Here is a 23,715-nt window from a genome sequence, read left to right on the forward strand (position 1 = left end):
AATATGTGGTCAGCTCGAGTTATCGTTTTTTTTACACTGCACATTCCCTAACTGACCTATATCGTTATGTAAAATATCAAGTCACTCCCTTTCATAGTTTTGAACTTACTACTACATGTAGATACTTTTTTGAGTTATGCTCTAGACAAGAAGTTTGACGGACGGACAGATGGACGTTCTATCATATGGGTATTTTTGTGGCCTCTCTTTTGTTTTCTTTATTGTTCTTTTAGCCATGTAAGAGAAAAAATAGCCACATAAAAGCGTTGCGGAATGTATGACGTCAAAGAAAAAATACAGTTACCTATTGTTAATTTAGCCACCTAACTATGCAAATGTGTGCTCGGACGGACGAGCGGACAGACGAGCCTCCTCCCCTCCACTTCGGGGAGCATAAATAAAACTCTCTTTGGGAGCAGTGAGCAAGAAGTTCCGATTGCCATACATAACGGTTTTAGTGTTTTGAAAAACCAACGACAACTTAGGTTTGAACCGGCCTGTATACTTCTATCATATTTTATCTTATAGAACCTTAAAGGTCTGGTTCAGAACAAATTCAAGCCGCAAATAATAAGTAAGAAATAAAAAATGCGTCAATTTTAAAGTAATCATACAAGCTGAGGCTTAGAAAACGCAAATTATACACCATGTGTCAAAATCATTATTCTAACATGGCTCGATTTGATTTCCAGTTAAACAAAGAAAGAAATCAAGCTCTGTTTATTCTACGATAAACAACCGTTGACGCGCGGACCGGTAAGAGAGCATTATGACGTCAATTATGACGTCAAATTGTCGCATGACGTCCGATACATTACTCCTCGGGTAAATAAAGTCCAGCATAATATTTATTTAAATATATCAATGAGCATGTCAGAATAAAAACAGTCAAGGCTTTCTTGTGATTTATCATCTAGTTTACCACGGTTCATCGTTCAGGTGCTGAATCAGTATTTAACCACGCCCTCGTGGTTCAATTCCTGCGCATCTGAACTCTGAACCGTGGTAAATTAGATAATAAACCACTCGAAGGCCTTGATTATTTGTTAAGTATGTGTTCAGGTGAGAGTGCATTTAATATTTTCAAGTAGCTCTCTCTAAAGTTAGGAAATCAAACGATATATTTTATGCTCTTCGGTGAAAATCTGAAATTTATCAGTGAAAAATCAAATTGATATTTAAACTGTTTCAAACATAGCGCCTTGCATGAAATACTGTCAAAATTAAAACTAGCTTCTGTAGATGTTATAATGTTATAATATTCAAACTTTCATTCAAAGAACTGTGGTTGGTTTTGCAGTAAAAAGTTATATTTGTATTAGCTTGCTTTATCGTAAGCAATTTTAAGTAAACTATGCGACGTAACTGTCTCAGTTATAGCAAGATATTTCGTCCACACCAGTTTGTATTCCGTTTGGTAAGTAAAGTTGCCCTGTACTTAATTTTCAAGATGTTACTTATTTTCTTTATCACTTCCAGATGCTTTATTCGTTAACTGATTGTAAATGTTATCAGGTTGTTTTGAACCATTTCCTTGGTCGACAGAATTGTAGACTGATTCTGATCCTGCATTTTGTGGAACTCCGTATATATGATTACAATTGTTACGTTTTAATACGTGGGCGGATGAATCGTATTCACCGCTTTGCAATGTGTTGTAGATATTGTTTGACTTGTTGACGCTGCAACTCCCAACTTTACCACTGACATCATAATCTCCCTCTGTGACATTACAGTTTACATTAGTGTTATCTAATTCTCCATCTAATTCTGTCGCAAAACTGTATTCAGCCGTCTGAATTTCCTTTGCATTGGCAAAGTATTCTCCGCTTGTAAAGGCATAAGAGTAGGAATTCATTTCATTATTTTCTGCATCGTTGCTTTGTCCACTATTATATTCTACCCCTGTAGATTTTCCATGACGTGTTTGAGCGTGTGGTTGTTTCATATTCTTATTCACAGTGGCATATTCAGGATTTGAATCTGTATAAACATTTTCATTTTTCTTTGGAACATAAGCCTTCACAACATAATCAGATATTTTTATTGGTATATCTTTACTTAATTTATGGACAGCATTGGATTGTCCATTTTCCTGCATTGTAGAAATTATACTGCTAGGCGTATTTGCTCTTGCGTTGTCTTTTGTACTTTTACGGGACTGCCAACATTTATACCTAAAATAAAACAATTTAACTAAATTAGAAGGAAAAACAAATGGAAACATAAATGAAAGTTTAATACTTTGGGTTTAAATGCACCTTCTCCCTCATTTAATTGAAGAAATAAAAAACAAAAAACAAAAATAAATTAATTAATAAAAATGTAAATCCACAGGACACTAATGTATTAGTTACTTCTAAAACTGCCAGTTTCGAAATTAAGCTATATTCAGCTATGGTAAACAAGTCATGAAAAAGAGTAGAAAATACTCAAGACAGTAACATAACTGTAGGTATGTATGCGCACATTTTAAGAATTTTTTTAATGCAACTCCATTGGGAAGTTTAAGTTGTTAACTATGCCCCACATGTTCCAAAGTTGCATGTCAGTTTATATAACAGTACTCTCAACCACGTGAATCATGTGAGACACAAAATAACAAAAAGTACGATATGTGATACACTGAAATACTTATGCATATTTATATTAAAAAGACCCTTATAAACCAGACAAGAATGTACTCAATGATTTTGAAGAAGACAGAACAGCACTAATTACACCATTTAGGGAGAGGCAAACCATTGCAAGAGACATTGTTTAAAGATTAGCATGATATCTACTGCCTGTCCCGTCAGAAAGCGTAGAGTCGAACATTAAAAGGTCTGAACACCACACACGCTGTGTGATTCAAAATAGTGCGGCCATGAATACAAAGAAAACCATCAGAGTACGTTTGTCTAAATAAAAATAATTTGGTTTACAATTATTGTTGAATGGATAGGGAATAATATACTAATGGATTATAAGAAATATATTATCACTGTACCTTCTAGACAAGTAAATGCTAATTAAACTTCCACATATCAATGCCAAAATAATTGCGACTGGTACACCAGCTTTCACACCAATATCTGAAATATTATCATTACAGCAGTGAAATTTAAAACAACTGTATATTGATCAAACAAAAATCACTTAAATTATTTAAGTAGTGGTCTCCACTGTCCTGGTCATTCAGGCCGTTGAATTCGAATCACTTGCTCTTCACGCTATTGGTTCAGTATCAAGCTGCTTAGGATGTGGAATTATTTCATGTGAGGAAATCTCGGTGCGACATCAAAAAGTTTATTTAGTAAAGGAACCGATTCCGCAGATTATCAAATATATGTTGTTGTCATAACTTTAACATAAGATCTTGCATGTCAAAATTTAAAATAGTATATTATTTCACGAAACATGACCTACAGACGTGCTCCTTTTAAGGGAGAAAGGTAAAACAACAAACTTGAATCATGTTCGTGCTCTGTACGCTGCTCTGCTTCGTCCTTAATAGACACTTCTGTTTCATTTCGATCAGAAATTGACTCTGTCACAGGAAGGTTTCTTGATGTTCTTGTTCTTTCAATGCTTTTTGAGACGCTCACTGCTGATTTAACCGTGGTATTGCCAACACTGTATAGTGCATCAATAGTGGTAGATTGTCCTGCTTTACAAATAAAAATAAATGCAGACAGGTTGCAGAAAGGTGTGTCGATTCAATGAAGTTGTTACGATTGCAGCTGACATAATATTGTGTTGCATAAGCGTCAAAAACATTTTTCGTACTTGGACTGTTCTATGAAATTATAGTTATATACACTTAAGCAAGATTTAAGCTAACATCGAGTTACTTTACTCTAGCAAATATTCAAACGAAAGATGTTTTCACAAGATTTAGCTTACCAAAAGGTTCCTTCTAGCGCATATTAAATATTCTTTTTAAAGGATCTGTTTTTAGCATCCTGATACAGATGTTTAATAAAACAATTATGAAAAATGTGTTTTGTTAGTTCACGTGCATTCTTATCTATTTAAAAACATTTAAGTTATTTCACACATTTATTTAACTTATTATAATAATCAAACACCTTCTACCTAAATATTATAGCTCTATCAGCGGACAATAAATAATAAAGACCATCATTCTATCAAAATTTCGGGAATCCTCTGTCGAAACCTTCCCTAGTGTCACAGATCGGAATTTGGCCATATGTTAGCCTCTTTGTAAATTGAAAGTTTCACATAGCAATACATGGACAGAAAAGTGCTGCCAAACGCCCTTAATTGCATAGCATGATTGATACTTCCAGCTCCAGAACGAAATATGACCGTCTGGGTCCGTAAAAGTTAAGCTAGAAGAGAATGAAACCAAGTAGAATAATAGCAGACGATATTTTTGGGCGGGAGTCTATTTTCAGATGATGCATATTCATTTAAATAATCTCGATTCTTCATTATTACAAGTTAGTTTTGGAGTTATATGATTTAAACTATGTTATTGTTTCTTGAAGGTCTGTTATTAAGTAATTGTATTTCACTAAACTTTAGTCTAAAGATTGACTTAAAGATGCGTAAACACACACTGGCAAAGAGGCTATTTGTAATGAATATGCATGAGTACAAAATGGCGGCGCCTACTGGAATTCGGATGCCTTTGATGATACCCTTGTATCCATTACCTGCTCAGTCAAGTGTGACATGTTCACCATAAGTGTTCCTTCTCTTGAGAAGGAACAATAATAAAAATGTTTAAAGCTTAATCATGGTAAAGAAAAAGAGTGCTATGCTAAATATGTCTTAAATTCTTCTTTAACTAAATTATCGTAATTGGGTGAGAAATCAGGATCATAATGGTTACATTTGTTCATTCGTAGAATACCTCCTCTACGAATGCATAATGAAAAGTTTGCTCTACTGATATGTGTCTGACGGAAACAATATCCATTACTCTATCGGTAGTTCAATGCAAATTGAATTATGCATTTTGCACAATTTTAAAGAAAGTAAACAATTTTAGCATTACTGTAGAATCAGCATATCTGAAGTTTTGATTTTTGATATGATTTATAAAATAAATGTAGGGCTCTCATTATTCATATGACTTGATACACTTTGTACTCACCACTGAAACACTGCTTATAAGTAGTTCCTTTCCATTCTGTGAAATCTGAAGATTAGAACAGTTGTGATATTTAATATACAAATTCATGTATAAGCGTTCTTCTTTACACATGTTTTCTTGCTGCTGTCCCTTGAATGATCTTTCAAGTTAGGTATTTAGGCAGATAATAAGATATCTTAACTTTCATTGAACATAACACAACTATTTCGTAAACATCATTTCAAATGACAACATTAAACAGATATGAAGATATCCGAGTTCACTAATTTAAAATAGAACATACGCACATACAAGGAAATAAATCATTGTTGTTACCAACGTTAGTGGTGTACTTATTATTATATTATTATTATACCATATTTGTATAGCGTCCTTTTCATGATGAAACAGAACAGAAGGAGAGAAATCCTTTTTAGATACAGACTTGTCCGGCTAACTTAGTCTTAGACTAGCTCTTTGCGAATAGACAGTTTGGTTCTTTAACGCGTGACCGGTGTATAGCATCGATACATGCGAAGCCGTCTTTCCTGGGAAGAACCAGTACAGGCCTCTAAGTTAGGTGGGAGACACTCAAGACCATCTCAGAAATTTCCAGTGCCTGGACCGGGATCCGAACCCCGGACCTCTGGATTGACAGTCAAGCGTGACTAGACCACCGGCCCACCTACAACAGATGTAAGATGCTATGCACGTAATATAATATTTACTATTACAGAACTACACTTAATCATTTCCTACCTCCATATTACATATATAAACATGATGTTTCGCTAACTTAATGATGTTACATGCCACGTTACGAGGTTGAAATTGCTAACGTTTTGTTTAAACCATTTTAAAGACATGAAATAAAAAACAAAAGTCTGATCTACATTAGATATCAAAATTTAATAATCTTTCATTGATGAACACCAGAATATTTTTGTACCCATCGTGAAAATATTGCATTCTTGTGATCTTGCATGTACATATAAATATTATCAACATATTTTACCTCTTCAAATGTATAAACATTTTACATACCGGTAATCTGACATAATGAGAATCGACGTTGGCCACAGTCGATAAAATATTTCCCAACTGTCTTTTTGTACGCTCCACACAAAACTGGTTTGGTTCGAGGTAGAGATGTTCCTGTGTCTGCAAAATAACATAGTCATGTACAGGGCGTATATACTGCAATATTATTATATAGTGTCTTTTGTCTTGATTTTATTTGGATGAAAAATATGAGCTTTGCAAAAGATATAGATAATTTATTTCAAGTACTAAATTAAGAAGTAGTTTTATTCATTCTTCGTTCTCGTTTCTTTTTCAATCAAACGCAGATACTTTGCCAAAAGATACTAAATATACAACATTAGCCTTTGCTCTTAAAGAATGAAATTCCGACGCTATTTTGACAGCATAAGTTTTATTCTTGTCAGGACGTTATATAAACAGTTAAAAATGAAACTTGGAAGAATTCTGCTTAAATCGGTGTTAGGTTTCATATTTGGTTACATAATTGTCTGTTAGAACTTGCCTTGGTTGCATTATCCAAAGGAAATTATCGTAAATTTTATTACATGGTTTTGTTGTTTTTGTTGTTGTTGTTGTTGTTCTTTTAATATTTGGCAATTGATCCAACCTTAAACTGTAGACGTTACTTGAAAACGACATTTTAGATAGATGGACCGACGGACAAACTTGCAAAATATGGAAAACCAATGTGTAATCCTGTCGTTGGAAGGTAAAGACATAGTTACCAGTTGTCCAGTACAGAATGTGTTTTGTCCAGTAATACCCTGGTATTATGTTGTTTCCGTAATTATACAAATCCATATTCGAAATGGTCTCAGTGCACTTGATACTTTCTCGTGTACCGTTATGGACAGCAAGTTTGATTGCTGCAAGTAAAGTTTAGAAATTTATACGTACAACAAGTGTTATAAACAGCTTATTATTTAAATAGTCACACTTTTTAGTGAAAATAATTAAACCGTGTGATTGAGATTTATGAGACAAAGTTTTACATTGTCTTTCATTTTAACAAAGAACCCACATACTTAATTCTTTTATTAGTAGTGAGTGTAAATGGTGTGTTTTATGTATATGATAGCACTGTACATGTTGTACATTGTTTAACAATAGTCCCTAATAATTCTTTTAAAGAATGGCCATTTTAAATTGTATTTCAAAATGTACTATGTAAACTAACTGCAAATGGATGAAACTTAAATAAACAAATGAATAAATATTACTCGTGTACATAATGTTTAAACAAGCATATTTAAATAATTTAAATATAATATTGACGTTTTATCAATAGTTAACAACTTGTTACATATTCGCGCGACAGGTAATTTCATATGTTTGATATACAGACAAACGAATTGATTTATGTCTTTGTAGGGTTTAACGTCGCATCGGCACAATTTAGGTCATATGGCGACTTTCCAGCTTCGATGGTGGGTGCCCCTCCGAGCATTATTTCATCACGGGCCAGAACCTGGGTAGAACCACCGACCGTAAGCCAGCTGGATGACTTGCTCACATGAAGAATTCAACGATCCGAGTGATGCTCGAACCAACATTGGTGAGGGGCAAGTGATCAGAAGTCAGCGACCTTAACCACTGAGCCACGTAGGCCCCACAAACGAATTGAAGCTTAACATGGCATTTACCAGTATTTTGCTATATATTAAAACAGATGAAATCGGTTTGATAAGCGTAGCAACAATAGACATAACGTTTCACAAATAAGTCTTACATGTACTAGTTGTATCTTTGCAAAGGTAATTTCTGATTTCGTCGCAATATCCATATAACTCCTCAGTGGGGAACAACAATGTGCTGTTTAAGTAGTCAATTCCACACAACTTCTCATATGCTGAAACATTAATAATACATACATTTACTCGAATTTGTGCACTACAACTTTAATATATTTTAATGGATATGAATTGATATGAATTATTATATGCATTCATGTGTACGATGTCACTAACCAGTAAGTAAATATTAAGTAAGTAAAGAATTTATTTAAGGTAGTTCTGCATGTTTGGATCAATTTTTTTCTACAATGTAGAATTTGATTAAAATCCGATTTTTCAAAACTTCAGAATATACCTAGAAAATTCAGCAACTGGTTTCTATTGTATTGTCACGTGATAGAAAGAAAAGCTTCCAATTGGTTAAAATATATAGGTGTGAAATAAAATTCATTACTGTACTCAACACTGTTAAATAACCTCATAGTAGTGTATGCATTAAAGTGTTATTATTTATCAATAAAATCATTCTTTTATTCTATTTTGCAGGTTTTTACCAATCTCGTGCGGTTTTACACATTGCGGTTTGATGCAATATAATACATAATATATTTAGCACGTGAACCATATTTTGTCTGTATTTTAACAAATATCATTTAACAGACTTGCTATTACTAGTACGGTCTTGTTCATGCCAAGAGCAAACTCATATTACAAATAAGGAAAATAATCGTATTGGATATATATAATGATATATAAACCAATACGATTATTTTTGTTATATATATAGCAGGAGAAAAAGATAGAAGGAATGTATTTTGGTATTACATATTTTAAAAGCGTAAAATTAAAAATCCAAAACGATTTCATTAACTGCAGTCATTAGGAGAATGATAATAATGACGTCGTCAGGAAACGACGTGTATGATATTGATGACGCTTATGTAAATAATAAAAATGTTAAAAGAGTCGTTTGCAACATTGAAATAATATTGATATATTAAATTATTGCACAACCTCTCCCGAACTGTAGGTTCTAAAAATATGAATGATACTAAATACATGTATTATTTATCATTCAGAGATGGTTTCAACAGTTGATAAATTATGTTTCTCTCATCTTCCGAGGGATATTTACTTTCTTTCCGCTTGCAAAATTTAAAAATGTGGAGTTTCGGTGTACAGTGATTAGCGCATCTTACTTTATGTTAAAATAGAACAATTCTGTGAGAACATAACTGATACAGTACGTGCACTACTAAATCCATTTTCCGGTTTCCATGCATAATCAGCTGTCCAGACATCTATGTCTCCTTTCAGAGGAAGCTCGTCAATTTTTTTGCCAATACCTGTCTGAAAGGAAACCAGATCCCCACGTTTGTCTTTACAATCTTCCACTGCTTCATGCCAGGTTTGAGGTACAAGGTTGCAGTAGATACCCGGGGCATCATCTATATATGTAGAAAAACATACTATGAATTAAACAAGAACTGTTATTGAAAGTGATGTATGCCAGTAAATTGACAAGATGCACTTTATATCTTATTGAATGTTTTGAAAACAAAATTAATTCCAATGTAAAATTTCAACTATATTTCATAAAACCTTAAAGACCTTGTTGCAGCAGCAGGAGTCAGACATTTTCACAGTTACGTTTAAATATACAAGGCCAGATTAATAAGCAAGGCAGTCATCCATGAAATTGCATTATCACTTGAAATGGCCACCGGAAATATAATCAAATGTTATTTAGATTAATCATATAAATTGTCACATGATTTACAGAAGTATTACTTTATAAAGTCATTGAACATAGTAAAATAAAAGCACTTACAGAATTAAAATAATACATAATTGTCAAATTTGTAGTACATTTGAAAGTGTGTTTGTATCTTTCTAATTATGAATAAACCTTTTTAGAAAATAAAATGATATTAAGAACTTACGAAACAAAAACATACGTTTCACTTATGGGTAATTTTGTTGCATTTGCACCATTTCTATAAACTTATTTCAAGCAAAAGAAAACACATCTTTTAAAAAGAAGGGTGCCTCATTATACCAATTTTACAGGAAGATATTTTATCACAATAAAATAGTTTGACAAGAATATATTCTATAAAAAAGCAATTTTATGGCTGACTGCTGGTTTCCAATATGCATGAAAATGCCAATACAATTATGTAAAAAGCATTATATTTTTGAAATGAAGCATCCATATCATATGTTTCGTCCACTCGGGCGGACGGATAGCTCAGTGGTTTGCATATTGGCCTTCCAATCCTGAGGTCGGGGGTTTGAACTATGTAAAGCGCCGTTGAACGTGAAATTGATCATGAAACGGGCGATATATAAATCTGGTATAATAATAATAATAATTATTATTATCACTATTATCCAGTTCCTTCCTTAATTACACTTGAACTAATCAGTGATAATCTGCAGTTAACGATAGACTCGTATACTGGATGGAGACACTTAAATAGCAGTGGCTCTGAGCCTTTTAGTTGCTTATCAGGCATGAATCCTGAAAATGATCTCTGTATGCGTGAAGTTTGTAAAATATTTGATAATCTATTTTTTTTTTCTAAATTTTAAACCCTAAGATGCATGTCAAGACGATTTAACACCATGGAAAAGTTACTGTAGAATCTGGTAAATAAGCGCATATTCGAATACCGTATAGCGGGTTATTTCTACGGGTGTGTTATTTCTGCGTTTCTGCGGTCTCTCGGTATAATCGCAAAAATATTTCCAGCAGAATATTTATCAAGCAAAAATTTAAACCGAAAAACAATCTGCACTTTTCTCGCCATTTGTTCATGCTTTGTTACCAGATATAATCAGAAGTTCACTTCTAATTATTGAAAATTACCGTCGCCATCTATCGTCATCTATCAATTACCGATAATGATATAATTGAGTGTGATGGTCAATTAAAGTGCTAACTGTTAATCCAACAGAAAACGTGAATAAAATAAACTGAGTGTATTTCATATAAATTGTTCAAAATAGTGCCTTGTGAAGATATTTCTTCCTATACTTTAGTAACCTTTATATAACCTTTATACCGGATATACCATAGTTTGCAGTTGTATTTTGCACAAATTTTGTAGGCCTTAAAAAGGTAGAATGAGCATCTTACGACAGATACTGAAAATGATAGTCGGGTAACGGATTTGACTGGCGATAGTGTGCTTCAGGAAGTGAATGTATTACGGAATGTAATCACTTCCCTGTCCACCCCGGGAACTTCTGGAACTGCAAGGACCCTTAAATCTAGGGACAAATATGCATCATACCATCTGACCGCGCTAGCATTGGAATATACTCTGCTGAACTCATTAGTTTATTTGTTTTTCACGCACTAGTCATTCTCACGACGACGCATTATGCGTGGAATTGCCTCCTTCTTAGCATCGGAAACGCAGAATTTTCTCTTCCTTTTATGAGAAAACGCAGAAATAAAACAAGCAAAAATTTATTCAGCAATTTTCGGAGCCAAAACGCAGAATATTTTGACCGCAGAAATAACCCGCTATACGGTATAAGCGCATATCAAAAGTAAGCGCATACAGCCTTACCGTTATTCCGTATGGGATAATTTAAAGTTCTCCGCGTTACGTAGTATAGAGGAGAACTGTTGTCTTGACACGGTATATCACAAAATCGCTCAAGCGTTGTATAAGGGATTAAATATTGGTGAGCGATTTTGGTGTGTTGAAAATCAGTTCTACGCTAAGCTTCGAGTTGTCAACACTCTTTGTTTCGTAAGTTACACGTCAACATGGAGCAGACTATGCCGGGCAGGAAAGAAGAATTAGACGGTATGATAGAAAGCAAAGTCAGAAAGTCATCAAACGTAACAATAAAGAGCTTTTGAAAAACATAAATGGCATGTTCAACAACTACAATCAGATAAGTGATTCAAATTCTACATGTTCTAATCACCGTGAAACACCTGTTTTCAAACGACAAAGTAACGAGGAACAGTTTAAGCAGAATGCTAGAGTTCTAGAAAATCTTGAAAGTGCAGAAAAACATCTGAGTACAGAAAGATACACAAAAGCTAAAGAACAAATTACTGAAGGTAATAATTTTAGTCTGAAAATTTTAAATTTAAGGATCACTCAAAAATCAAAATCAAAATAGATATATTCTTTTGTTTGTAAAATGTAACGGGTATGTAGTTATGATCATACATGTATATATGATCTATATATGCTATGTATCTATAAGAAAATACAGATACGGGATAACAGGTAATAATTTTAAAAAAAATTATTTTAGCGAAGGATGCATTGAAAAGACGTCGGCAACTTATTCAGTTGGCAGATAGTTCAGAGCTTGGATGGCGAGTCGTAGCAGAATACGAACAAAATCCCATCGCAAGCGATAGCGAAGACGAAAAGAGAATATAGAAGGCGGAAGCTTGGGCGTCGAGGAAGGCAAAATCAGAAAAGGCAAAGAAATCTAAGTCACGAAACTGGCCTTACAGGAAGCAAAAACTACCAGAGGGCACCACAACAATAAACAATGGTCAAAGTCAGCAACAACAAAGTTTCAGCAGACGACAAGGGCTATGCTTCAATTGCGGGAAGCCTGGGCACTGGAAAAATAAATGTTCCAGGATAAACACAAATAATAAGATAAGTACATATGATAATTATGTTACAAAAGGAAAACATCAATCGAACAATAATGTTAAACGTTATGATTTGAGTACTTTGTCAAAATCACAAAGTATAGAATGTGAGATAGGAAATTCAGAAAAAATCGATATGTTAGATTACGAATGCATGAATTCAGATCGAAAAGATATTGATTTACAATGCAAAGTCAAAGGTCAAATGTTAGAAGGTCAAAATGTACAATCCTTTCAGTTTAATAAGGAGAGTAAAGAAATAGGTCCGAAAATAGTGTCTCCAGTAGGTCGACCCAAAGGTTGCATTGAAAAGTGTAAAGACGTTTCAGATAACCATTACATTTTAGATGTAATTGAAAATGGGTATAGAATACCATTAAAACAAACTCCAGAGTCTGTTCATTTAGAAACAATAAAACAGCAAGGGAAAACCCAGATTTCGTGAGGTCGGAAATAAATTCTTTACAAAAAAAAGGAATAGTTTCGGAGGTAAAAGAAAAACCATATGTTATAAATCCTTTGACGTTAGCATATAATAGAGCTGGAAAACCAAGGCTAGTACTTGATTGTAGGCATATAAATCCAGATTTACACAAATTCAAAATCAAATTTGAAGACATAAAAATGGCAGAACAAATATTTGACCTTTCAAGTTTCATATTCACTTTTGATTTTAAAAGTGCCTACCATCATATAGATGTGTTCAAACCTCACACAGAATATCTGGGGTTTTCCTGGATTGAAAATGGAATTGAGAAATATTACGTTTTCAATTAGTTACCTTTTGGTATTTCTACTGCTGGGCATATATTCACAAAGGTATTTAGAGTTTTGGTAAAATTCTGGCGATCTTTAGGACACAGGGTTGTCATGTTCTTAGATGATGGCATAGGGGGACATGCAAATTACGAATATGCAAAATGTTCAAGTGATTTTGTACATCAGTCATTAAAAGATTTTGGTTTTTTAATAGCCGCGCAAAAATGTTGCTGGATACCTGTAAAAGTAACAAATTGGTTAGGTCATATTCTCGACTTTGAAAATAATTTGTTATTTATTACACAAGAAAGAATTTCCAGACTCGAGGCATCTATTGATTCTTTGATTTTTCAAATTGAAAAAGATCAATACGATCTAGTACAAGTTAGATATTTAGCCTCAGTAGTTGGTCAAATAATTTCTTTGCAGAATGTTATAGGAAAAAAGGTCAGTCTTAGAACAAGAAAACTGTACACATGTATCATAAACAGAGCTAGCTGGAATTCTCCAGTACAGGTAACAAAAGAGGCTATGTCAGAACTAAAGTTTTGGTGAGAAAATGCGAGAGCATGGAATCAGAATGGAAAACCTTTCAATCAAACAGAGATTGTAAACGCTTGCTTGTATTGTGACGCAAGTTCGGTTGGGTACGGAGGCTATATAGAGCTTACTGTAAAAAAATAAGCAGCCCAAATCAAAAATTGATAAAAGTGTAATACTTTCACGTATGTCAAAACTCCCTGAAGAGACCAGATCGGAGTCAAAGTCCTTCGATAAAAAATCAAGCGTACGACAAAACACGATAGATTATCGAGTTCCGGAAAAGATTACCTATAGTTTTGTTTATCAAAATGCAGAACTCGGTAATGAAATATTAAGTTGTTTTCAGTTCGCGGAAGATAATTATGTTGATGACTCCGCAGTTGAAAGCCTGTTTTCAGATAACGGTTACAACAAAATATTCGGTAATCAACTCCCGGAGGAGAGTTGCTACGCTGAAAATAATCTGGTCTCAAGCATAAAGATAGGAAAAACTACGGAATCGAGTTATGGTCATCTTGGTGTCTCAAATATAAGTTATGAGAATATGGAATTCACTAGTGTGAGTTGTATCACAGACGAAAAAAAACTCCCGGAAGTGAGTTGCATCGGTGTAGAAATACCGGAAACGAGTTGCAGAAATGTAGAACTCCCGAAAGCGAGTTACAAATATGCAGAACTCCCGGAAGCGAGTTGTATTATTGTAGAACTCCCGGAAGCGAGTCCAGATTTATCGGATAGACATTATGTACATGAACAAAAAATAAAGTTACAAGGGTTTGTTGATAAAGGCAATTATCATGATGAAAATTGTATTTGTAGAAAATCAAAAAATTTCGAAGTTTTTGGCGCTTGGACAGACCAAGAAAACTTAAAAGTTCTACCTGGCGCGAATTAGAAGCTGTATACAGAGTTTTACTGAGTAATATATATTTGTTACAAACAATGAATATAAAGATTTTCTCTGATAACAAAAATGTTACATATATTATGAATGCAGGTAGTTTTGTTTCAGAATTGCAGAACATATCAGTAAAAATAGATGATATCTGTAACAAATTTCATATCAAATTCTTAACAGAATGGATACCAAGAAGCAAAAATGATCGAGCTGATTTTCTCAGTAGATGTCGCGACTATGACGACTGGTCAATTAGCGATGATATTTTTCAATATTTAGATGAGAAATGGGGGCCTCACACAATTGACAGGTTCGCAACACATTATAATACAAAATGTGTGAGGTTTAATTCTAAGTTTTGGGTTCCAGGCACGGAAGGTATTGACTGTTTTAGCAAAACTTGGTGTGACGATAATAACTGGTTAGTACCCCTATAGTAAAATGTATTAGGAAACTTGAACTAGAGAAATGTAAAGGAACATTAGTTGTTCCGGAATGGAAATCAGCAGCATTCTGGTCTCTTTTAGCAGACGAAAGTAATAATTGTTACCAGGCGGTAAAAGAATGGTATGTTTTTCCAAAAATAGGTTCGGTGATACCAGGAAAAGGCAATAATGGAATATTTGCTAAAGAACCTTTTTCTTTCAGAATGCTGGCTCTCCGGTGTGTTTTTGGATAAAGAATATTATATGCGAATGTTGTAAGACATAATGATTGATTAAGCTTTATATTCGACAGGTGTTGGTTTAAAAAGCACACTAAAAAGGAAGTTTGACGAAGCAGAAGTATATGTACAGGACTGTGACAATATAGTAAATAAAATAGCAAAACAGATCCTATCATCCAGAGCAGACAGTACAGTATCGAAATATTTAAATGAAGTCAAAACTTTCGATCGATTTTGTGAGAAAAAGGGGATATCATCTAGACCAGCATTATCCATTCATGTAGCTATGTATTTGTCACACTTGATAGACATAGGAAAATCAGACAATGTAATTTCTTCAGCTGTTTACGCCATTACGTGGATGCATGAAATAAACGATTTTGTAGATCCTACGGAAAATTCTATTGTGAAGAAAATAGTCGAAAGTGCAAAACGTTTGAATTCGGAACCGGTTCAAAGAAAAGATGTTTTAGATACACACCACATTATCGAGTTGTGTGATATGTATAAAGACACTAGAGACGTGATAACATTGAGAGATTTGACAATGATTATTTTAGGTTTTTCAGGTTTTTTACGATTTAGTGAAATAAGTGAACTTAAATGTTGTGACATTTCATTTCAATCTGATCACATGATTCTGCGTATCAGAAAGAGCAAAACTGACATATATAGATCTGGTAGAGATGTTTTTATATCGAAAGGCTCTTCTAATGCCTGTCCAATAACAGTGATACAAAGATATCTAAAACACGCAGGTTTAGAAAAAGACTCTGATACGTACTTATTTAGGCCAGCTTGTAGGTCGGAGAAAAGATGTTTTTTATTATAGAAAAACAGTAAGATTAGTTACACTAGAGCGCGAGAATGTATATTGGCAAAACTGAAACTCGTTGCACCAGAAATGAAATTAGGTACACACTCATTACGAGCGAGCGGAGCTACAGCAGCCGCCAATTCAGAAGGTGTATCAGACAGATGTCTGAAAAGACATGGCCGGTAGAAAACCGACACTGCAAAAGACAGTTACATTGAAGATTCAAAAGAAAAGACATTGTTCAACACTAAACAGTTAAAATTGTAATGTTAAAAACTTCACATTTAAACATGTATGAAAAGCAACAGGTTTAAAGTTCTCAGAGTGTTCGGAAGTGTTATTTTGAATTTTAGTAACTTAAACACATTAACATTTGTTGTGTTCTATCTCACGCTTAGCTCATTGCAAAAAGTGTTTGGTATGGTGTCAAGACTTTAAAGTTCTCCGCGTTACGTAGTATAGAGGAGAACTGTTGTCTTGATACGGTATATCACAAAATCGCTCAAGCGCTGTATAAGGGATTAAATATTGGTGAGCGATTTTGGTGTGTTGAAAATCAGTTCTACGCTAAGCTTCGAGTTGTCAACACTCTTTGTTTCGTAAGTTACACGTCAACAGAGCTATTCAAATTCAAAATATCGGTATTAAAGTTGTTGAAAGTAAACTTTTACAATGTCCAGATTTAGTTTGAAATACGTAACGTACTGCATTTTTAAAGTACAGACTGTAAATAAGCAGTTTAGAGCAGAATCTTAGAGAATCATTGATTTTGTATGTTCACGATGCACCGTAGAGATGAGAATATCCCGACATCCTATGTCCGGAGAACAGCTTTGCATTTGCCACGGGTACAGGTTTCTTCTACGGGAGTTTTTCCTGTGCGGCATTGTTGTTTCATTGATGGACAAGTTTGGTACAATCGTTTAGAACTTTTCAATACAAAAACCAGAATTAGCTAGTTCGAATTATTAATGACACTAAGTTGAATACTGGCGTAAATTATTTAGTTAGTTAGATTAACAGCTAACAGCCATTCAAAAATAAACAGAGAGCCTTGATTGCCTTAGACTGGGTATCACTCAATGAATATTGGTGTGAATTTATTTTGAAGTCGGGTCAACAATTAGAGGAGAAGACTTTCAACACTTTCTATGCAGCCATATAGAGAAATCTAGCTCCGCCGCTTGGTGACCACGTTTTTAAACAATTCAGAGTAATTTGCTATATTGACTAAGTTTTTTAAGAATCGCCCAAAAATATTTCTGTGTTTTTCCTTCTTTTCTTTGAAATTTGACAAGCGGTTCCAGAGGAGATGGTTTTAGAAATATATATTCATATATCCGTATAAGGAAAGTACGTAATCCATGGTGGCCATGCTTCTTAACGAAACAAAGTGTTTTGAAGATGTCCGGATGGTGGTCAGCTGTGACAAATATCTGTGAAATTATCCTGAAATCAGATTTCATTACAACCATATTTTAGCATGGACGACCTGTATTTGAAGGTACCTGAAATTGCTTTATGGTTTAGAAAATGTTCGTTAAGGAAATTGAAGGACGGACGACGGACAGACGAATGATATCCAATGATCCTAAAAGTTGACCATGATCACCTCGTGCTCAGGTTAACTAACACAGAACATGCGTCTCACACACAAAAAGTAGGGGAAAAAAGTTACCCAGTACATACTCGAAATTACTGTTGGTCGCGCAAGTAATGTTAATCTGAACTGGTCATGTTTTCTGTTTCATAATTAAATGAATCATTTTATAACTTTAACCTTAACAATTAGTATAGCCTTATGGAGGACAGATATTTTGCAAACCGAATACAAATCTTAATATACAATGATATGTACAAGTGAAATGTGCTGTCTTATACAGTCTCACATCATGATGTACTGTTCGTTTAAATACATAAGACTTAACACGGTACGGGTGCGGCTAAACATTATGGAGTGGCATTTATTTATGCGGTGGTTATAACCTGGTCAAATTTACTATATTTACGCAGTCCAAAAAAATATCTTAAATTAATATACAGTAACTATTTAGTAATACTGTTGTTTTTTTTTTAATGATACAAAGGTTATTACAGTTATGTAAAACAAGGCAGTTATCCCTTTATTTTACTAGTAATGAATAACTTTTTGTGTCAAAAGTCAAAACATAATGTGCATCGCCTTATGCACAATGTCGCGATTGAACATAATGTTATAGTACATGAAAACATGATACATGGTAGTAATTTCAGATAGTTCATATACTTTACTATATATACTATATATAACATTCGCTTCTTCATAAACCTCTTTCGGCTACAATGTACAATCTACAATTTAGCGGCAAGTTACTACTTCGTCGATTTGTTCCAATTCTTTTTAGAGCAGTTCCATACATAAATTTTGCTCTGCTGACTTTTTTACTAAGAATTTTGAATTTGGTTAATATTGGCAGTACACAATAAACCTATGCAGAAGGGCATTTATGACATTGAGGCAGAAAAGAAACTTCGGGCATGTCATTAACTAGTGGAAAACTAACTGATGATTATGGAGTCAAATTCATTAGCAAAATAAAGTAAATTCTGTAATCGTTATTATATATTCTTTTAACAGGGAAAACATGCGATTAAACTAAAGAATACTTGAAAGTATGTATAATACCACAGTCACACATATGGCGCGGACAGCTACGTTTGACCACGGATAGAAACGTAGTAATCCGTATCGATCCGTACCTGAACGGTACCTGAACCGTACCTGGTGTCACCCCGGTATAAAAGTACTTCCGGGTCGTTGTATCCTAGAAAGAAGTCCTGTGAAATTTTGAAGTTCCTAATTTAACGCTATCCCTACTTCGACATGTTAAATTCCAAATGTAATTATTGATACTGTGTACATTTTTTGTCATTTCTGATGTCTTTAACAGTTGTTTTATGTGTGTTTTTCAGGATTACATTTCTGTGCGGAAGGATTAAAAAACTACACCAGACTGGTGGCCATGACAGATGTCAGTGGGAAATTTAAACATGGACTAGATACTTTGATGTGTAGCAAAAAAAGTTCATCGTTGATGGTGGCGTTTTTCTGTGATATATTGACTGGGATAGTATTACTCTTCAGAAATACAGAGCTGTCAATGCTGCAATTTTGTTGTGAAATTCACAATCCATGTCCAAATGTGCTTGTTTTACTATACAACAAAGAAGGAGAAATTGTACCGGGCCGACACCACCTTAGGGTAGTAATCAATATCAATCCGTACCAATCTGTACGGCTCAGGTACGGATCGATACGGATTACTACGCTTTTATGCGTGGCCACACGTAGCTATCCGCGCCGTATGTGTGACTGGGGTATTAGAATGAGAATATCGACCAAATACAGAAAGATAACACATATCTGAAAGCAATTTATTTTATCGATATGTCGCTATTTTTTATCTACAGATAAGATATAACGCATATTCAGTTGTTGTTCGAGTCTAAAAGTTCATTATTTTTGAAAACTAAATTGATGTGCATTGTAGAATATACATTGATATTGAATGCCTTGGCGGTCAAAAGTTTTCACTTTTGACCGCTAAGACATTCAATAAGTTATATATTACGTGGCATAAGAAATAAGTTTTTCAAGTTTGAATTTAGCCTAACAAAATTTCGTGTTGAACGGTATAATGGTTATTACAGCATGTGTTATATACTATCAGGACATAAATTTTTTATTTTCGAATAAAGACAATTGACGAATGTATCAAAAATCGATCTCTCGGGATATTCCCTGATAATACAGGAGTCAACATAAAATATCAATTTGCCATTAACAGTTTTGATATGCGAGACATGTATTGTGTTTGTTTCTGTTCAGTTTTATCTAGATGTTTTATTGCTTTATTTACATAATCCCCATATCTCTTAAACAAACAAAATCAGACACAAACTACTTTACCTTGTGTTTTTTCTAAATGTTCTGTATCTGAATGTTCACTTCAAATGTAGAAAATTCTGTTCAATTATATTTTACATTTACTAATTATATAACTTTTTATGTATATAGAAATACATTCATAACTAAATTCCATGCAGTAACAGACAAGTGTTAAGTTAAAAAACTTCCAGTTATTTTAGATAGTGCACATTTAGACTGTTTTTATCTAGACATTAATTACGTGTGTACTGCTTTAAACCTAATGCATAGAACTGTTTATACTGCTTATTTCTAATAAGAGGTTTTGGGCTACATGCCTTTAAAATTATTGAATGTCGAATGTTGTTAATTTCCAATCTCTCTAAATTTTATACTCTACGTACAAACAGTGCAAAAATGGTTCGCGTATGGAATAAAGTGGTCATGATGCTTACCGTATGCGTATCCTCCCTATCAATTACGGTCAAAATCATATAATTGACGTTGACTCTCTACGATACGTTATGCTAATGACCATTCTACGTGTTAGAGGAATAAGTAATAATTAAACGGAAATGAAAAGAATGAAAAGTAAATTTTATGTATCGGTCACGTGTATTTCCATGTACCAGAGAACAACAGCACCGCTGAATAGATGCGCTTAAACTGAGATACTATTGATATTCGCTCAACATCAAAAGTTGTATCAATTAATGATATGGCACTTGTTAATACGTACACCAGTTAACTATTCATTATCATACAATACTGCAATTTATATACAGATATTAAGGCATGACACCTTTAAATTATGACAAAATGCAACATCGTTACCTCGTCTGAATGAATATACATATACGCTCAGAGAAAAATAAAAATAAGATCAGATAAATGGTGTGATCATGTATAATATTTTATTTATATGTCCGATGATATTGCTTTATATATTTTAAAGGCAATAATAATTTTTCTTTCAATTTGAAGTTTGATCATATTTTGAACATTAGAATATGAGTTTTTGTTTCTGAACTATTTTAAAAAATGCCAAATCAAAACGAAAAAAGATGTCCGCGTCGGGAATCGAAGGAGTTTTCCGCTGCCGTTACTAATATTGCTATGGAGGATTTAGTGCGCAATTCGCGTTAAATATAGATACTGTATTTATAATCGAGGCAATTTACCTAAAGTACCTTTTCAATTTTCATCGTAAAAAGTAGTAAACACAACTAATTCTCACGTGTTTCCATAACATATAGTCTGTCTGTAATTAAGTTTCAAAGCATTCTTAAGAAATACAGCATTAATTTCCAGATATCTGAAAAAAAACCTTTGTGTTGTTTTCGAACGATCTAGAGGCCAATGCCTTTAAAATTTACTTAAAAGAAAAGAAACGAACAAAAAGTCGTGGAGAAATGACAATCCACATTATATATATGAATAACGTAGCTAATATCGCATGTATCCCACACTACACCTACTTTAAGTAAAATACTATACCTGTTGATGCAACTGCAAGTATATTTAACACGTATGTAAGCACTAATGCTGGTAATCCCTTCATAATAAAAAAGATACTGAACCTTTTAATGGTATCTTTAAAACGCTAAAAGGCCATCGATTTCTTTAATGTAAATGAGACATATATACAAGTCATGCCAAAAAAACCGGTCACTAATGAGAATCCGTAGTTTTATCCATTTTATGTTATAAAATGACACACGTTAGATTCGAGCAAACAGCTTTTTCAATGACTGAGGTAAATACAGTTATTACTGTAATATACACGTCACACTGAACCATGGACTAAGATACTAAAGTTTTGGTTATAAGATATACCGCACACAGTTTGAGTGGATTTAAGCTTTAACAGCTTGGATATCTTTGTCGACCTGAAACATCTATTGACAAGGCAAACATCGCTGCATAAATGTTGTAGGCCGGGATACCTTATAAATAGATAAAGATGTACTGGAATATCAGACGGCATAGTGTCAACAATTCTGAATAGATATTTTCACCTGAGAAAGATTTGTGCAAGGTGGGTACCTCATTTGTTCACTGACGAATAAAAACAGCGTCTAAAATAATTCCAAGAACTTTTGAAAAAGAAAACTCATTGTTAGCAATAGTCCGATTCGGTTTTGTTTCCAACTTGAGAACAGGTGAAAACACCCAGGTGTACATATTTCAGCCACAGTTAACAAGCAATAGAACCATCAGTACTCTGAAAATGTTGTACAACTTTGAAATTGTTTTAGTTCTAGCGGGGAAGTTGATCTAATGCTCGTCAATCGTATCATGCAGTAACTGGACGCCTGAAGAATGTGAAAATGTTTTACAATATGAAGCAAAGAATGGACTTATGTTCATCTGATTCATGCCAATGCTTCTTACAAAGTGATGATGTTATGCGTTTTTAAGAGTCTGAAAATGTACATGTTGTAAATAAAAAAGCCTAATTACAAGACCTGAGTCCTTGTCACTTTTTTTTTATTTCCAAGACTCATGAACTTTTTTATAAAAATAAAGGTCCAGAAGAAAAGAAGACTAGCTTAAAGCATTTCTCGGCCGGGTAAATATATTTTGTTTCAAATGTGTTTCGGTAAACATAGATTTCTTTGCAAGTTTGCAATAAAAATTCTTCAGAAATTTAACCACAATGACCCTTGTAACATGTCTTTAATAATTACGGCTTATAAAATAAGAAAGGTAATGATGTCCCTATATCGCTCATCTTAATTCCTTATTATTAATTACTTTACATTAATTAATAACTTCTGCAAAGAACATTTCTGTCAAGTTACTTTAAATTTGCTTGCATATTCAGAGACAGTATTTTTGTTAAAGTTTTACATAGGACCATATAGGAAAAAGAGTTATTTCCACTCTGCAGCCGAGTTTTAACAAATAAGTGGTTTTTGTATATTCTACTTTTTCGCGAAGTCAATACCAAAGGAAAATTTCTGTGTAAATTGTTCAAAACCAAAGTGCAGTTGAAGATTTACTAGACAAGTTTTTAAATATGAGGGCTCTGTTTATTTACAATTCAAAAGTATTTGCACAATCCTGGTAAAGACTTACCCAAGAAATAGTTGTGATGATTTTATAATCGGATATGTTATTTACAAGATTGTGTTTAAAGATGATAGTATTTTAGCTCCGATGGCAAAGGTTTGCTACACATCAGCATTCTTAAATTTTATTTAAAAAATCAATCTTGAATAAGGATTTGTGTGAAACAGGTTTAATAGTATTTCCTAACAGGAAGTCTTTTCAAATTTGTACATGGCCAGTATGTTACCTTTTTATAGCAACAACCGAGGCCAAAAGATATTTTACATATTTGGGAAGTGTCAGATCTGTATTTATCTCATATTGATCACACACACATATGAGTGGTAATACCTGCTTCTAAAGCGTTAGAGATTGTATCCAAAACAAAGACTTTGTACATTTTCCCGTTATCTCAATCATACATTACTTTCAAGTATGGCGATACGTTCAAATGCTAAGACTCCTGTAACTATTGTATTTCATAGCGATAAGGCACATGTGACACATAAACCTTTAATAACCCTTTTTAAACATTAACAATAGAATTAGATTGAACGTTTTGAAAAGT

At 33.6% G+C, this 23,715-nt stretch overlaps 2 protein-coding genes across 3 annotated transcripts; both read right to left on the minus strand.

Moving 5' to 3' along the window:
- Positions 1-507: 507 nt before the first annotated feature.
- LOC123547100 (uncharacterized) lies at positions 508-6,987 on the minus strand. 2 transcript variants are annotated; one of them, XM_053552045.1, is made up of 6 exons: positions 6,853-6,987; positions 6,128-6,244; positions 5,105-5,149; positions 3,449-3,646; positions 2,990-3,074; positions 508-2,177 (listed from the first exon to the last, which is right to left on the minus strand). In XM_053552045.1, the coding sequence occupies exons 1-6, from the start codon at positions 6,926-6,928 to the stop codon at positions 1,454-1,456; spliced, it is 1,245 nt and encodes a 414-aa protein (XP_053408020.1). In that variant the 5' UTR covers positions 6,929-6,987; the 3' UTR covers positions 508-1,453. The 2 variants fall into 2 exon arrangements, with proteins under 2 accessions (XP_053408020.1, XP_053408019.1); XM_053552044.1 differs by having other exon boundaries at positions 3,449-3,649.
- Positions 6,988-7,839: 852 nt separating this feature from the next.
- On the minus strand, positions 7,840-21,672 carry LOC128559281 (uncharacterized). Its single transcript, XM_053550562.1, has 3 exons — positions 21,591-21,672; positions 9,108-9,308; positions 7,840-7,976 (listed from the first exon to the last, which is right to left on the minus strand). Exons 1-3 carry the CDS (start codon positions 21,652-21,654, stop codon positions 7,840-7,842), a joined length of 402 nt encoding a protein of 133 aa, XP_053406537.1. The 5' UTR covers positions 21,655-21,672.
- Between the last annotated feature and the right edge of the window lie 2,043 nt (positions 21,673-23,715).

This window comes from Mercenaria mercenaria, chromosome 9 (genome assembly GCF_021730395.1).
Source record: "Mercenaria mercenaria strain notata chromosome 9, MADL_Memer_1, whole genome shotgun sequence".
In the NCBI taxonomy this organism is placed as follows: Eukaryota; Metazoa; Mollusca; class Bivalvia; order Venerida; family Veneridae; genus Mercenaria; species Mercenaria mercenaria.

Bases quoted from the DNA above. Each gene is read 5' to 3' on its own strand.
- LOC128559281 (XM_053550562.1), bottom strand. From the start codon at position 21,654: ATGAAGGGATTACCAGCATTAGTGCTTACATACGTGTTAAATATACTT. The intron at 9,309-21,590 runs GTATAGTATTTT...CTACATATATAG, and splicing joins ACTTGCAGTTGCATCAACAG to ATGATGCCCCGGGTATCTAC. The intron at 7,977-9,107 runs GTACTGTATCAG...TTAATGTTTCAG, and splicing joins AAATGGATTTAGTAGTGCAC to CATATGAGAAGTTGTGTGGA.
- LOC123547100 (XM_053552044.1), bottom strand. From the start codon at position 6,928: ATGGATTTGTATAATTACGGAAACAACATAATACCAGGGTATTACTGG. The intron at 5,150-6,127 runs GTATGTAAAATG...TCTAATCTTCAG, and splicing joins CTCATTATGTCAGATTACCG to ATTTCACAGAATGGAAAGGA. The intron at 3,650-5,104 runs GTGAGTACAAAG...TTATTTGTAAAG, and splicing joins TTATAAGCAGTGTTTCAGTG to CAGGACAATCTACCACTATT.